We start from the raw sequence: 15,207 nt of genomic DNA on the forward strand, positions 1-15,207 counted from the left end.
GTGGATTCTCATTGGCCCCGAGCGTGGCGAGCTCTGATTGGACCACGTTCCCACGGGCTCACTGTCTGCTCCAATGGGCGCCGGGGCTGGAGTACGCGTGGAGCTGACGCGGAAATCCGAATGGGAGCAGCAGCTGGGCCCGGCCGGCTCGGTTCGCTGGTTGCTAGGCTGGCTGTGGGGGCTCGCGCGGCGCCGCCGGTAGCCGGCTCCTGAGCGAGGGGTGGCAGCGCCCCGCTCCCCCTGCCCCCGCGCCATGAGACCCTGCCCCCGGGGCGGCCGCGCGCCGGTGGCCGCGGCGCTGGTGCTGTGCGCCGCCCTGCTGCTGCTGCCCCCCGCCCGGGGCGCCGGGCCGCGGCCCCGCCAGGCCTGCGCCACCTGCCGGGGCATCGCGGACCGCTTCAGCCAGGTGGGGCTCGCGGGGGCGGCCGGGGGAGCCGCAGAGGCGGGCGTCAGCCGGGCACGGGGGTCCCTGGAGATGGAACCCAGGCGTCCGGGGCCCCGAGAGCGGGGCAGGCTCCCAGCCTTGTGCCACCTCCCCGGGCAGAGCCTCGCTCCAGGGGTCCGGGGCGGCCGGTGCCTCACGCTGCCCTGGGGCGAGATGCTCAGTTCGCATCTCGTCTTGGGGCTGCTGAGCTAATGGGGATTGAGACTTCAGCAAATTGGGCAGTGGTTCATTCAAGCGCTTCTCCGCCCTGTGTGGTGCGCCAGCTGCGGGAACGGGTCTGCTCCGGCTCTTCTGGTGTGTGTGTGAGAGAGAGAAACTATATATGTGGGGACATACGTCCCAGTATTGAGATAAAATCCCGGCCCCATTGACTTCAGTGAGGCTGGGATTTCACTCACATTCTCATATGGCAGCCAGGAAACCAATCTTAACAAAGACTATTCCAGAACCTTATTATGCAAATGACAATCTAGGTATCATGTACTATTGTAATTTACCTTTCTTTCCATCTGTCTTTCCCTCCCCCCCCCTCTTCCTGTTGCCTTTCATCCCTTTGTCTAATATAATATTTGATTGTAAGCTTCAAAATCTTGTTTTACGTTTTTGTAAGCACCTATCACAACTTTGCATGTTGTGGAAGTTATAAATATTACTTGCCTGTTACACTTATTTGATTACTTTTTAATAGTTGTTTCATGTTATTTAATATCGTTTCAATAAAGCTTATTTTTAAAAAGTATTTTGTCTTCTGTAGGGATTAGCAGACACAGCAAAAAAGAATTTTGGTGGTGGGAACACTGCTTGGGAAGAGAAAACCCTATCCAAGTATGAATCCAGGTACAGTATATCTATGAATGTTTACTTTGTGACTAAGCCATGCTTCTCATCTGCAATAACGTTATAGCATAAATATTGAACACATTTTGTAGAATAATAAAATAAAAGCTATGTGTTCTTAATTATTTCTGATAAAATGGAACCAATTTGATACTTCCACGGGTAATAGCAGTTTTTGGTGAAGACTACAGTCCAGTGTTTTAACCCTCAATCTGATTTTTACCAACACCACCAAAAACTAAGCTACATTATGCTGTTGAAAATCTTGTGAGGTTATTTAGCAGTTTTATTTAGTGTTTTTTTCCCAGTCAGAGCTATCATAGCCTTGATCTTAATCCCAAACTGCTGTCATATGTGTTGCACTAGAGTTTGTTAAATAAAGAATCACTCCCTAAATGCCTGCACTATTGTAGAATGCAGTGTTGTTTTAGCATTGTTGGTCCCAGGATATTAGAGAGATAAGGAGGGTGAGGTAATATATTTTATTGGACCAACTTTGACAGACAGCAATCCAAAGGTCCAGACTTTCTTCCTGTTTGAATGCTAGAACAATTTTATACTTTACCTTTCCATTCCTTGCATATGCAGGATAAAAAACCTGCCAGTCTGAATTATAGTCTTCTCTCAATCTGCAAATTCAGTATTGAATTTTGGTCTCTGGACAATAAGATGCTAGTGTGAAACTTCTAGATTTGAGTTACTAGAAAAGCTGTGGATTTATATTGCTTGTCAATATCTGATTTTACATTAGATAAATATTAAAAATATTGCGGTTGAGAATGTTTTTCTTTTTTTCCTTTGCAACCCACTATAATCTATAAATATAATTGGTAAAATTAAAGTGGTTCTTGTGATTTTATTCTTCACTGGTACTGGCTTCTTAGTTCATGCAACATTAGCTAACTCTTTTTATGCTTCTGCAGGGGATGTTTTGTTGCTATATTTGGGAACTGGCCCAAATCACACCACAAAGTGATCATATAATAAAAAGTTAAAAGGTTGGAGTCTAGATACTCAGTATCACATACCATTCTTAAATTTAATTTTAAACTTGTAACTTTTTTCACTTCTAGTGAAATCCGTCTTGTAGAGATCATAGAGAACCTGTGTGACAGCAGTAACTTTGAATGCAACAACATGGTAGAAGAGCATGAAGAACATATAGAGAACTGGTGGTTCAAACTGTAGGTAACAAAATCTCTAGTGAGTTCTTTATTTGTGGATAAATATCTAAGAGGACAATCCATCGTTACCAAATCCTGTGTCTGATCAATAAGAATAGCTCAGCCTCACTCCCCCCCGCTACAATAACTCAGTAAGAAGCTACTATTTTTTTCTCTGTGGTTACTGATCAGTTAGGATTATGAAATCAGGGTAAACTGTGGAGAAAGTTCATAGTGTAGCCATGATCTTATTCTGATGTTATTTGATATTTATACTGCACCTTTCATTCCAAATGCTCTAAAAGCACTTTATTACTCTATACGCAAAGTATTATGAAATGCAGCAATCTCAGGACTGGAAGGTAGCACCCATTCAGCATGCAGTACAGCAATAAGGAAAGGTAGAAATTTAGCTAAGACACCCTGGCAAACCTTTCTTCTTCTTAAAAGTATCTTGAGATCTCTATTTAAGTACCTTGAGCAAAAAGACCTAGCTCTTCTTAAATTTGGAAAGAGAATGCACAATAAATGGCATATTGTTCTGTTTACCTTGGATGGATGAGTTGCTAGATCTATGAGCCTGTGGAGTTTCTTGTTGTTTGTCCTAGATGAACATTGCCTTAAAGACATAGGCAGTATGAACATACTGCCTCTTTTTTTTGTTGTTTTCCTGACTTACTAACTCACTCGATAGGAGGTTGATGCTAATGTAAGTCCAGGGATTTGATCCCTTGTGAACGTGAAAGTCTTCGGTACAATCCCATGGTTTCTGTTACTGTTCCCATCCCGATCAATGGTTAAGATTTCTACGTACTACTGTAATATAAATAAATAAAAATCATACTCAGGGAGGATGGCTTTGTAGGATTCCATATCTCTTCTTCATAGTTCGATATTTTCTCAGTTTACAAGTAAAAAAGTAGCTCCTCTAACTGCCAGTTCTGCCAATTTAACCTGGGATTAGTAGGGCCACTTGTGCTTGTATTACTTCATCATTTAGTCCATCACATCCCTTCAGCCTGCCGCTTCCCGCAGTTCCCATTGGCCGGGAATGACGAACTGCAGCCACTGGGAGCTGCAGGGGGCCGTGCCTGCGGACGGTCAACGTCGGCAAAATGTCTTGTGGTCCGCAATCAGTTTACCCTGATGGGCTGCATGCGGCCCACGGGCCATAGGTTGCCCACCACTAGTTTAGACTATATTCCATACCTTAAGAAAAAAAAATTAGCTGGTTGGACTGTTTCCTCACTCTTTACCTTTCCCCTTATTTTTTTTTTTAAGTCGGGGATATGAAATAACCAAACTTTTTCTGTTTATTACACATCTTTCATTTTAATAAAGTAATTTGGTTTTGGGATACCATCAGATTCTGGAAGGCTTCCAGCAACTAGTCACTGAATTAAGATAGTTCTTTCCATTGTTGACAGAAAACAATTGTGATCAATTTTTAAATTATTTAATCTGTATGTTTTGATTATTTTTATTCTGTCCTCTAAAACTACACTTCACTTTTTTTATAATAGTCAGCCAAGGTGAGAAGTTTGCCCATGTGCTACTCTTGAGAATTGTGTTAAACATGTATTTCAAACAGTAGGGTTTTGTTGAGTTGTGTGATGAGTTAGAAACAGGAATCTTTACTCCTTTAAGAAATGAATGTCTTTATTATACAGAAAGAAGAAGTATCCTGACTTGTATAAATGGTTTTGTATAGAAACTACTGAAGTTTGCTGCCCTGCTGGAACATATGGACCAGACTGCCTTGGTATTTCTTTAAATTAAAAATTACAGTAATTTTAAGCCCATGAGTATATTGGCTCTGTTTTATCCAGTCATCTAATGCTTGTCTGTTCTGAACTGCTTTGTAAAAAATAGAACCTTGTTGGAGACTCCATCTGACTTAATGGGGGTCCAGATTAAAAGAGGTGAGAGGGAAGTGGTGCCTTGAAGTGGGGGCTGAGCAGGCAGAACCATAACAGTGAGGCAAAAAGAAGGGTTAGTGCCCAGATACCGTGATGATATTTACAATAGTATTACAGTAAATAGCAAGAATTGTGTGCACATATGGAAGTAGTGTAGCTGAAGGATGGAGCAGCAGTTGAGAGGCCAGAGACGGCAAAGCATCTTTGAGGCTGCTGAGGAAGATACAGGCAAATCCACAGTTGAGAATCAGGTGGAAGGGAGAGTAGGAGAAATGGGAGGGAGGCAGCTGGAGAGGTTTAGGAACAGCAGCAGAGGAGGCACAGTAGCTAGGTGATTCTGGAAAAAGAGTAGGAGAAGTAGGTGGGAAGAGGAGTGGGTTAGATCAAAGTGACACTGCATCTGTGAGAGAACTACAGACCTGGCTGAGTGGCAGGCCAAGGCTGCCCTCTAAAGTGATGTCATGGTAATAGGGTTAGCTCAAAAATGGACCTCTCTTATAAGTAGTGCCATTAATACCTGTCTGCAGTTGCAATCTGGTCGCTCTTCACAATCCAACTATCTTTTTGTTAGTTGCTAAATAGATGAAGCCTGATTATATGAATTCCAAGTTACATGAAATTTATTTGTGTTCCTGAAACCCAAATTCACTTAAGTGGAATTAACTTAGTCAAAACTCCAGTAAGCAGGTAGCACAGACATAGCTATTTTATATTGGCGCTGGTTGGAGTTGAAACATTTGGATGTATATGAGCAAGTGAGCAAAGGGTAGGCCTATTCCTCAATCTAGGCCTCTTTGCTACCTTTTTTCAGGAAATATATTTTTCAAGAAATGATATAAAAAGAAATTCAGCACAACAGGTAAACTCTAGATAACTCCAAAATTCTTATGAAAACCAGTCTTTATCTGAAATACATTGTTTTAATGTCAGATGTCACTGAGACATTGATTATTGGTATTGACCTGTATACTGAAGTACAAAATTAAGACCTTGTCATGGGACTTTTTTTTTGTTTGTTTCAAGAGTAGAACACAACTAATGAGGAGGTTCTGCACATGATGTGATCTTCCAACATGAACAATAAATTCCCCCTCTCTTTTTATTGGCTAATTTGGGAATGGATGGGTGATGGAAGGGTTGGGGTTGGAAGGAGATAGAAAATACACCTGTTTAGAATTTCAAGGTTTTTTTTTCCCCCATAGTAATTAAAAGTTCTAAGTTATAATGTTTTAACCCTCTTCGTAGCATGTCACGGTGGATCAGAAAGGCCTTGCCATGGAAATGGTAACTGTGATGGAGATGGCACTAGAGGTGGGGATGGATCATGCAGTTGTAACAGGGAGTACACAGGAGAGTTTTGTCTAGAGTGCGCTGATGGTTATTACAGCATCCTGAAAAATGATACACATTCTGTTTGTGCAGGTAACTAGCATTTGCTTACCTCTTTGTATAACCCTTTGTTAGTAATTAAGAATTCTGATATACTTAACAAAATATCTTAGAAAACCGTGCAAGTAGAGGATATAAACTGACAAGAAATGAGGGGAAAAAAATCAGAATATTAGATTACTGTGTCTTAGTGAGACATATCAGTCATGCACATATTCCATTGTGGTGGAGTATCTGAGGATCTGGCAAATCATTCTTCTGAATGTTCTTTGTTTTTTTGTTAATCTGTTCTGACAGTAATCTTTAAGTAACTTTGTAGCATAAATCAATTATTAAATTTAACTATTGATTTTAATTGCAGAGATAATATATTAAAATATGTAGCAAATATCCTATGAAATTTTGACCTTAGATTACCATATGGTGGTCTACATTATAGCCTGTGAAATAGTCTATCCTGGTCACTTCACAATATTTTTAGCCAAAATCGGTTTAAGTTCCATCTAAAACAAAAAACCTCACAGTTGTATATCTTGATTCTAACACTCTAATTTTGCAATTCAGTTCAGAGCAGACTTATTTAGTATCTTAAAAAACCTGATTGTAGGATTTAACTAAAAATGTTACTTAACATTAACTGAACTATTAGTAGCACTATTTGGCAGTGTTTTAATGCAGTTATGTAGCACTTTTTCCCCCCATCTAACTTGATTCATATTATGATCTAAAGAAATTTATCCAGTAGTATCAAATCCTAATACTGGATGCATAGCATGTTTCACCAGGCCTTTTGAGGTCAGCCATCTCAGGTGGTTGGGTCCTAAAGCAAAATTAGGTGCTAAAAAAAATTGTTTGCTGATTCGGTAGGTAGCACTGCTCTGGATTAGTACTAAATTAGTTCCCCAACACTGTACTAGTGAACAAAGGGTTGCAGGAGTTGCTATAGTTCTGATGAGAGGTGAAATTGGTTCCAACCACTTCCAGTGATCAAATAATCTCACGGCTCTCTTCTCAACACAAGGGTGCCAACCTCTCTGTACTTACTAAGTTCTAATGTGGGTGACTACGTTCTGTCCCACCTCATGTAGTTAGTTTCCCTTGACTTTATTCTTCATTAAAATTATGCAAAATACAAAAACAAAAATTCCAGCTTGTTGTATAGTGTTGCCAGTTAAAGTGCTTGCTCTCTTCCACTCGATAAGTAGTCAGATTTTGGTAATGGGTGAATGGAAGTGTGTCGTTAAAAATAAAACAACATATGATGTTTATAAAAACTCCAGATTTATTCTGAAGCATCATATTTATACATTAATGTGATCAGGTAGTTTCCGGTCAATCCTAGTATTTGGTTGCCTGAAGACTTAAACTTTTTGAAAGAAAATCTAATTTGTTTAAAGCATAAGTTAATGTAGCTCTGACTGCTCAATCTCTTTCCAGCTTGCCATGATGCTTGTAAAACTTGCACTGGCTCAACTGACAAAGACTGCAAGGACTGTAAAGAGGGCTGGATCAAAAATGAGGAAGAAACCTGTGTGGGTAAGCAAGGCCTTGTCCACACTAATACAAAGTTAAATGCATTTAAAAAAATAATTGAACCTAACATCGATACGCTTAGACCACATCAATTGGAAACCATTCCACTATAAGAGCATTTATGATATCCTTCTGGAAACTAGCTCAGATGTGTTCTGTGATTTATGGTAGCCTCTTGATTCCTGACTTGTAACATAATGCATGGAACAAGTAATCTGAACTGAAAGCTTGCATCTGTAATCCACTGAACCACGTACGTGTGTGTGTGTGTGTGTGTGTGTGTGTATATATCTATAGATATATATCTATAGATATATAGATAGAATATCACACTTGGTGATAAACGTGGGTACATTTGAATACTAAATATTTTTAATTAGTGCTTTAGAAATACCTTGAATGGCATCGTACTATGTATTGTGGGTTTGCCTAAGAGAACTGATAGAAAAGTTATGCAGAAAACTGATGCCATCTCCATGCTAGTGTATATCTAAACAATGCTAGTAGGGTCTAAAGCTGTCAGAACTCTGTAAAGGTGTAGTATAGAGCAGAGGTTCTCAAACTGTGGTCCGTGGACTGCCAATGGTCCACGAGCTCCATTCAGGTGGTCTGCAGATAATTCCCTTTAAGGTGCGTGCCTGGGTGGCCACACATGAGAATGGAGCTCTCCCCCCACCTCCTTCCCAGCTCCAGCAGGGGAGAGAGGGCATATCCATTGCATTAGAAAGGTAAGACTACTGATATTAAAATATGAGTTGTGTGCTTTTATTTGTAGAACAACAAAACCATTTATTAAGCTTTTTTATATATATAGTGCTTTTATCCACTTTTTAGTTTAGTGGACTTGCACATTTTCCGTGAATTCACAGCCAAAATGAGCATGTACTTGGCTTCCTAAAGTGGCATTAATGTTCAACATGGCTTGTTAATCACACTTAATTTCTTCTCCAATCCTGTATTGTACTTTCCTCTTCAATCTTGTATCTTTAACAACACCTAGAGCCCTTTGCTGGCTTGGTAACATGGGAGCAGCAAAAGCAGAAGTGTTCTAGTGAGGTAGAAGTGACTGTCTGAATATTGCAAGTTACATACAGTAGAACCTCAGAGTTACGAACACCTCGGGAATGGAGGTTGTTCGAAACTCTTAAATGTTTGTAACTCTGAACAAAATATTCTGGTTGTTCTTTCAAAAGTTTACAACTGAACATTGACTTAATACAGCTTTGAAACTTTACTATGCAGAAGGAAAATGCTGCTTTTAGCCATCTTAGTTTAAAGGAAACAAGCACAGAAACAATTTCCTTGTCTTGTCAAATCTTTTTTTAAATTTTCCCTTTGTTTTTTTTAGTTATTTACATTTAATACAGTATACTGTATTTGCTTCTTTTAGTCTCTGCTGCTGCCTGATTGCGTACTTCTGGTTCTAAATGAGATGTGTGGTTGACCGATCAGTTCAGGGATTCGTAACTCTGAGGGTCTACTGTAGTGTTAATCTGATTAGTGTAGGAGAATGCATACCTCCAAGTGTTAGACTTGGAAACACATAGGATGTGAGGTTTTCTCAATCTCAGTTGCTTTTTATTTAACTTGAAATCATTCCAGTCTGAAGTGTCTGTCTTGCTGTTGCTCTAAACAGAATGAAGCTTCATTAGTATTTGAGTGTCAAATATACATTTTCAAGTTGGGCAAATTAATATTGGGCACTGAATGCTTTTTGCTTTCAGGACGTTGTGGGCCTGATGCAACCCCATTGGATGGGAGTCGATAGGAGTCTTTCTATTAACTTACTTATCATGACCTGTAAAAGAAGTAGTTCTTACAGGATGTTAAAGATTAACACTTAAACATTATGCTAACTGTTAACCACATTCCACAGTTATAGATAACCTGTGTCATTTCTTATGTTTCAGATGTGGATGAATGTGCTGTAGAGGCTTCTCCTTGCAAAGATGATCAGTACTGTCTAAACACAAATGGATCTTTTATATGCAAAGGTTTCCTTTCAATTACCATAACATTTAGAATAATATTTGAGCTATATAGAATGGAACGACTGCTGTTGTTGTCTTCTGTTAGACAAGCGTGACTAATACTATTGATTCAAAAATACCCATATTAATTTAACTATAATTTTTTTCTGTCCTAACCACAAGTTAGGATAAGAGGATTTGCTGTTTGTGTCCTCTTCCTTTTTTCATATTTCATTTTGAGGGATGTTTGTATAATTGACATCATCTGTAGTGTGTCTTGAAGTTTGTCCCTGGTGTTCAGAATCTGAATGTATTAATGACAAGGCTGTTTTGTTACAGCCTTGTCTACATCACCATTATAAATCAACTTTGTTTATAAGACAGTTAGAGCCTCTTATACTATTTGTAGCAGTAAATGATGATATAGTTACACCTAGAATACCATTAATTATTTTCAGCTTTTCCTTGCTCATAGCTTTCTGAAACTTTGTGCTTGGTTTCAACTTAAAGTGGACTCTTCTGGAATGCTTGAAGAAAATTTTATATATATATTTTTTTCCATTTCACAAAGTCCTCACAATGTAAACTAATGTACTGTTGCCTGTTAAACCCTCACTGCAGAAAACTGTCTGGCTAAATAGTAGAAACTATTCAACTTAATAATGGGTAACCACCACTGCCCACAAGGAATGTTTAAATGTTATTAACCAGCACAGGCAGTTTCTTTTCATATTCTTTGTTTCCTTTTTAAATCAAGGAAGCTGAATTACCCTCTTCCCCAAAATCCAAATTGAAGATTACAAAATTAAATGCACAACAGTGAAGAAACTAATTTGGAGTTCATCAGGGGCTGTCATATTGTTCAATTAAGCACCCTTATAATAGTGCCCAGTCCTGATTGGGAAGAGATGGGGAGGGGCCTATAGGTGGTTTCATGTTGAACACGTGAACGAGTTAGTATTATTTTGAGAACTATAATTTCTTTCACTCCCCCCCTCACCCTTTACTGATGTAAATTTGTGAGCTTAAGTTCAAGATATAGTCTTTTCTGTTTACATTTCATCTGCATTCCGGTATTCATTAATGGTGTTTTGTTTTAGCATGCGATACTAGCTGTGTAGGCTGCACAGGAGAAGGTCCTGGCAAATGTAAAAACTGCTTGTCTGGATACACAATAGAAGATGAAAAGTGTACAGGTTAGTTGGATTTTTGAGTTATTCTTAATGTACTGTAGTGCACTTGCTGGATCAACATATGTTCCAAAAGCTGGAATACAAGATGGGTTGTTGCTGAGTGTCTCTCTTTTTAATGTTAGTCTGTTAGAGCTTCAGGTTTGGAAATGCTTCAAAATGTTTCATAAAATAAAAAGCTCAGCAGTCCACTGGTTTTATGTAACAATAGAGATCCCTTCTAATATTCAGACACTCTGCATATGGCTAAACTGATCTACAGCAAGGCCTAAAAAGACTAGACACTGCTACACAGGGGGAAAAGGTATTGCATTGAACACTTAATGTTTGTTCCTGGTATATCCATTATAGTGACAAGATAACTCATTCAGGAGAGTCAAACATATAGTCGTCATGATTTCTGACCTGAATTACTGTACACGCTCATGTTATGCAGACTCTAAGCTTTAATTTTTATTAAAGGCAAGCTTGCAAATGTGAACAGCGTAGTTTGTCATGTCTGCCAGAGTTAGCAGGCAGCCTGAAACAGTGCCGCAGACATGTGGACTCTGTCTCCTATTAATCTAATTAGAGTGGCAACTCTGAAGCTCCAGGATGATGATTAATAATTACAGCTTTGACACTGAAGTATTTCACTGATGGTTACTTTAGCATTGGGAAAAGGGATGGAGTGAAGCCCTTGAGGGGTGGAAATGGGAGTTACTGTGGAGAAGGAAATTTGGAGAGAAGAACAGAGGACATACAAAGAAGGAGCAAAACAGTGGAGGGAAGATTAAAAAAAAAAAAAAACAGGCAGAAGTACTAATGTCCTAAAGAGGAGCATTTTCTTACTGAATGTGACCATATGGTACTGAAAAAATAGTTTACTACACAAAGCCTCTAATCTCCCCTCAACATCTGTGCAAATCTTCAACTGACATCTGAGAGATTTGCTGTATATTGAGACGAGTACAAAGTCCTGAACTTATCCCACCCCATGAACTACAATCAAACATGGAATCAGCACACTCCTCCCAATGAGTTTGACATCTCTGTCTGAAGTCAGCAGAATCAAGACGGGTTACTCTGACAGAAGTCAAAACTATGGGCAGCATTTCTGCCTTCTTCTTTACTGAGGATCAGTAAATGAATATACTAGAAGGGCCTTGACATCCACAGAGGAAGAGAGCAATGTTTGTCTTCCCTTGTTGAAATTAAATATGTCTTGAAAGTTCTTTGCAAACCCCCTATGTAGCTGATTGTTGGACACTTACATGGGACTGGGTGCTAGCAGTTATCACTATAAATGAAACAATTACTTGTTTTAAAGCAGTTAATTTCTTTTTTAGATATTGATGAGTGTAACCTTGCTGAAAAGGTGTGTTCAAGAGAAAATGAAGACTGTATTAATACCCCTGGCAGTTACAAATGTGTCTGTTCAGAAAGCTTTGAAGAAAAAGATGGTATTTGTGTCCAGACTGAAAAAACAGGTGAGTGACTTAAAAAAAGGCCCTTAAACTAAAAGTCCTTTAGTACAGCATGCCTAACATACAGGCTTACAAGGTGTGAATACTCTACAGCTTTGTCACTATATTTGTTCCGAGAGTATCCTGTCTCTTCCACTTTCTCATCTGTGGGTGCATGTATACACATCCATCAACCCTTAATCTGGGCCTCCTTTTTTTGATGTCTTTAATTTTAAGTTGTTTGTGGGTAGAGGAGGCATTCCCAGATAGGAAGTATCAGTCTTTAATTTTATTGTCCTCCTCTTTCTATTTGATAGTACCTTTCCTTCTACTACTTGTGATTTTTGTTGTCACCTTTGGAGAGAGCCCCTCTTGTGTAAGCTGTCAAACAAAATCCATACCAGCGTCTTTCATATTGTAGCTTTTTTCTGAATCCCCTCCAGTTTAACAAGAATTTGTGGTCTGGAGAAAACACCTTACAATGAGAGACTTAATGAGAGCAGTCCATGAAGTTCAAAGAGAAGACTCTGGGGGGACTTAATCAGAGTCTGGAAGTACCTACACAAGGAGAAGATATAGGATACCTGAGAGCTCTTTATTTTGTCAGACAAAGGCATAACTAGATCCAATGGCTGGAAGTTGAAGCTAGAAAACGCACATTTGAAATAGGGTGCAAATTTTTAGGTTAGGGAAATTAATCACTGGAACAGATCACTAATGGATGTTACAGATTTTCTGTCACTTGAAACAGTGGTTCTCAACAAGGGTTATGTGTACCCTTAGGGGTACACAGAGGTCTTCTTGGGGGTACATCAACTCATCTAGATATTTGTCTAGTTTTATAATAGTCTACTTAAAAAGCACTAATGAAATCAGTACAAATTGAAATTTCATACAGTAACTCGTTTATACTGCTGTATATATGATACACTGAAATACAAGTACAATATTTATATTCCAATTGATTTATTTTATAATTATATGATAAAAATGAGAAAGTAAGCAATTTTTCAGTAATAGAGTGCTGTGACACTTCTGTATTTTTGTCTGATTTTGTAAGCAAGTAGTTTTTAAGTGAGGTGAAGCTTGGGGTACGCATGACAAATCAGACTCCTGAAAGGGGAACAGTAGTCTGGAAAGGTTGAGAGCCACTGAAAAGATACTTTAATCTGACCACATTATTGAGCTTGATGCCAGCATTACAGGGTGAAAATCTATGACCTGTAATATGGGGGAGCTGACAGTCACACTAAGTGGTGATGGTCCCTGTTGATTTTTAATCTTAGTCCATGTGAGCCATATTGTGCAGAAGTCCTTCTTAACCCTTCCTAAGGTCGTGAAGGATTGAGCTATGCTTGCTTTCAGTATAATTTTCACTAAGTAGCTAAGTTAGCCACACATGTGTGTGCAGTCTTAGCTGTGTTCTGTGTCCAACCTACAGCCCACTAAAATCAGTAGAAATATTCCCATTTACTTCAGTGGGCTCTGGATCAGGTATTTTGAGTTTAACAAAGAATACAGATGTATTACATGTTCACAATGTGAATTAATGGGGTTATAACTCAATGTTCAAAAGGCACTTCTTATTTCCCTGTTAAGTGTCAGTCTCCTACACATCTGTTTGGGATATAGGTACAAGAGTTTTTGTTTTAATTGGAAGAGGGTGTCTCTCCTTGTTATCAAAATACCTGAATTGCTTATTCTTAAACTTAAGTCAAAATTATAATACACTGAAAACAAAGGCTTAAAACAGAAAAAGCTATGCTGCTGCTATTGTGATTGCTTCTGCTATAAGTGTATTCTATTTAAGTCCTTCGGAACATATATGATATAGAAACACTGGCTCCAGTAAGCATAGGCTCTGTAGACTGGAACCAAGAGACTAATGCAAGCAGGCCTCTCCCTAACATGACTTGACACATGTTACTAGTTCTTTCTTGATGGATACTCTTTGGTAGTTTCCTTAACACAGTAAGTTGCTAGAGTCAAAAGGTGACAAATATGGTGGTACTTATTGTAAAATGTAATTAGAGGCTTTATTCTAACTGAGACACTTCTTACAGGAGAAGAAGTAGAGACATTGGCAACTGCACCTCCATTTGCTGGACATGAGGATTTATGATCTGCATTCCAAAGCAAGACATTAATATCTACACTTTAAATTATTGGACTGAAGTGCTGTTTACCTGATGTACTGTGGAAATGGTGTTGAATATTCAGGTTGCCAGTATGATTATTTTGGAAACTGGTAGTGATGAATTGCCCTCCCAGCTGCATTTCTTCATTCACTTAAATAAATGCCACTTTTATACAGGTTTAATAAAACCCTCAAACTACAAACCTCACTCGAGATGGATAAAGTATAGCATTTGTTTGAATTGGTGTAATTGATTTAAAAACAGTTTATTCTTAAGCAAACTGCCTATTTCTCTTTCTAGCATCTATTAGGAATGATCATCCTTTTAGAAGGGCTTAAGTTTATGCTGAACTTCATAATTCAAACAAAATGGACTGACCATCTGGGGACTTCTGCCATGAATATTTTTTCTATACTAGAATTTGGCTTTTAGAAACTGTAAAAGGGAGTCTTTTTGGAAAACTCTTGTCTTAAATGAAAGCTGAATGCCTAATATTGCATTCAATAAAGATTTATTTTGACTGGTGTGAGTCTCAAGTTGCAGAATATCTCCACGCTCTGCTTTAAATGGAAGTTACAGGGGAAAGTAGATGAAAGGAGAGAGATTACTTTGCAGTTTCAGTAATGGGAGAAAAGTGCTCTCACTATCTGAGCAAACTTAGTGGCATGTTTCTTCAGAAAGTTGTCTACAAAACCTAATGAGTTCAAATTTCTCCTAAATAAAGTGGTTACATTAGATGTTGTACCTACCCAAAGCATGGTCCGCGCACTAAAGAGCTCATAGTTGTAAGCAGCTACCTCTTTGGGGTTGCTTGAAATCTATGTTTTCACTAGATGCTACATAGGCACAAAAGTAACTACTTTGCTGGTGTGTATGCAGTGCACAATATATTATTAGTATCTTGCCAGTGACAAAGCAATGGGTTATATTGAAACTAATATTACTATTTGTATTAATTCTTCCTTTGGCAGTCTTGTCTTTAGTGATTTGTACCAGGTACAGTTTCAGTATGTAAGTATCTGAATTTTTTCATGTGCCAATTGATGTAAAATTCATCTTTAACATAGAGCTTGACAGTGCTAGTGTCTTCAAAAATAGTGGTACGAATTTATATACTAAAACTCAGCACCTGGTAGCACAAACATTGAAAACGAAGCTCGTGTTACTTTCCTCTTTTT

General features: G+C 38.7%; 1 protein-coding gene across 2 annotated transcripts; it reads left to right on the plus strand.

The window, feature by feature from the left end:
• The first annotated feature begins 104 nt into the window (after nt 1–104).
• CRELD2 (cysteine rich with EGF like domains 2) lies at nt 105–14,553 on the plus strand. Of its 2 annotated transcripts, none has more exons than XM_045000165.1 (10): nt 105–406; nt 1,200–1,282; nt 2,356–2,466; nt 4,116–4,207; nt 5,610–5,786; nt 7,191–7,289; nt 9,197–9,280; nt 10,357–10,452; nt 11,775–11,915; nt 13,958–14,553. In XM_045000165.1, the coding sequence occupies exons 1-10, from the start codon at nt 254–256 to the stop codon at nt 14,011–14,013; spliced, it is 1,092 nt and encodes a 363-aa protein (XP_044856100.1). In that variant the 5' UTR covers nt 105–253; the 3' UTR covers nt 14,014–14,553. The 2 variants fall into 2 exon arrangements, with proteins under 2 accessions (XP_044856100.1, XP_044856096.1); XM_045000161.1 differs by having other exon boundaries at nt 107–406; nt 13,955–14,553.
• Nucleotides 14,554–15,207: the final 654 nt, after the last annotated feature.

This window comes from Mauremys mutica, chromosome 1 (assembly GCF_020497125.1).
Source record: "Mauremys mutica isolate MM-2020 ecotype Southern chromosome 1, ASM2049712v1, whole genome shotgun sequence".
NCBI lineage: Eukaryota > Metazoa > Chordata > Testudines > Geoemydidae > Mauremys > Mauremys mutica.

Excerpts from the sequence above, each read along its gene's own strand:
- CRELD2 (XM_045000161.1), top strand. The coding sequence starts at position 254 with ATGAGACCCTGCCCCCGGGGCGGCCGCGCGCCGGTGGCCGCGGCGCTG. Across the intron at positions 10,453-11,774 it reads AGAAGATGAAAAGTGTACAG|ATATTGATGAGTGTAACCTT; the intron begins GTTAGTTGGATT and ends TTTCTTTTTTAG. Across the intron at positions 11,916-13,954 it reads TGTCCAGACTGAAAAAACAG|GAGAAGAAGTAGAGACATTG; the intron begins GTGAGTGACTTA and ends CACTTCTTACAG.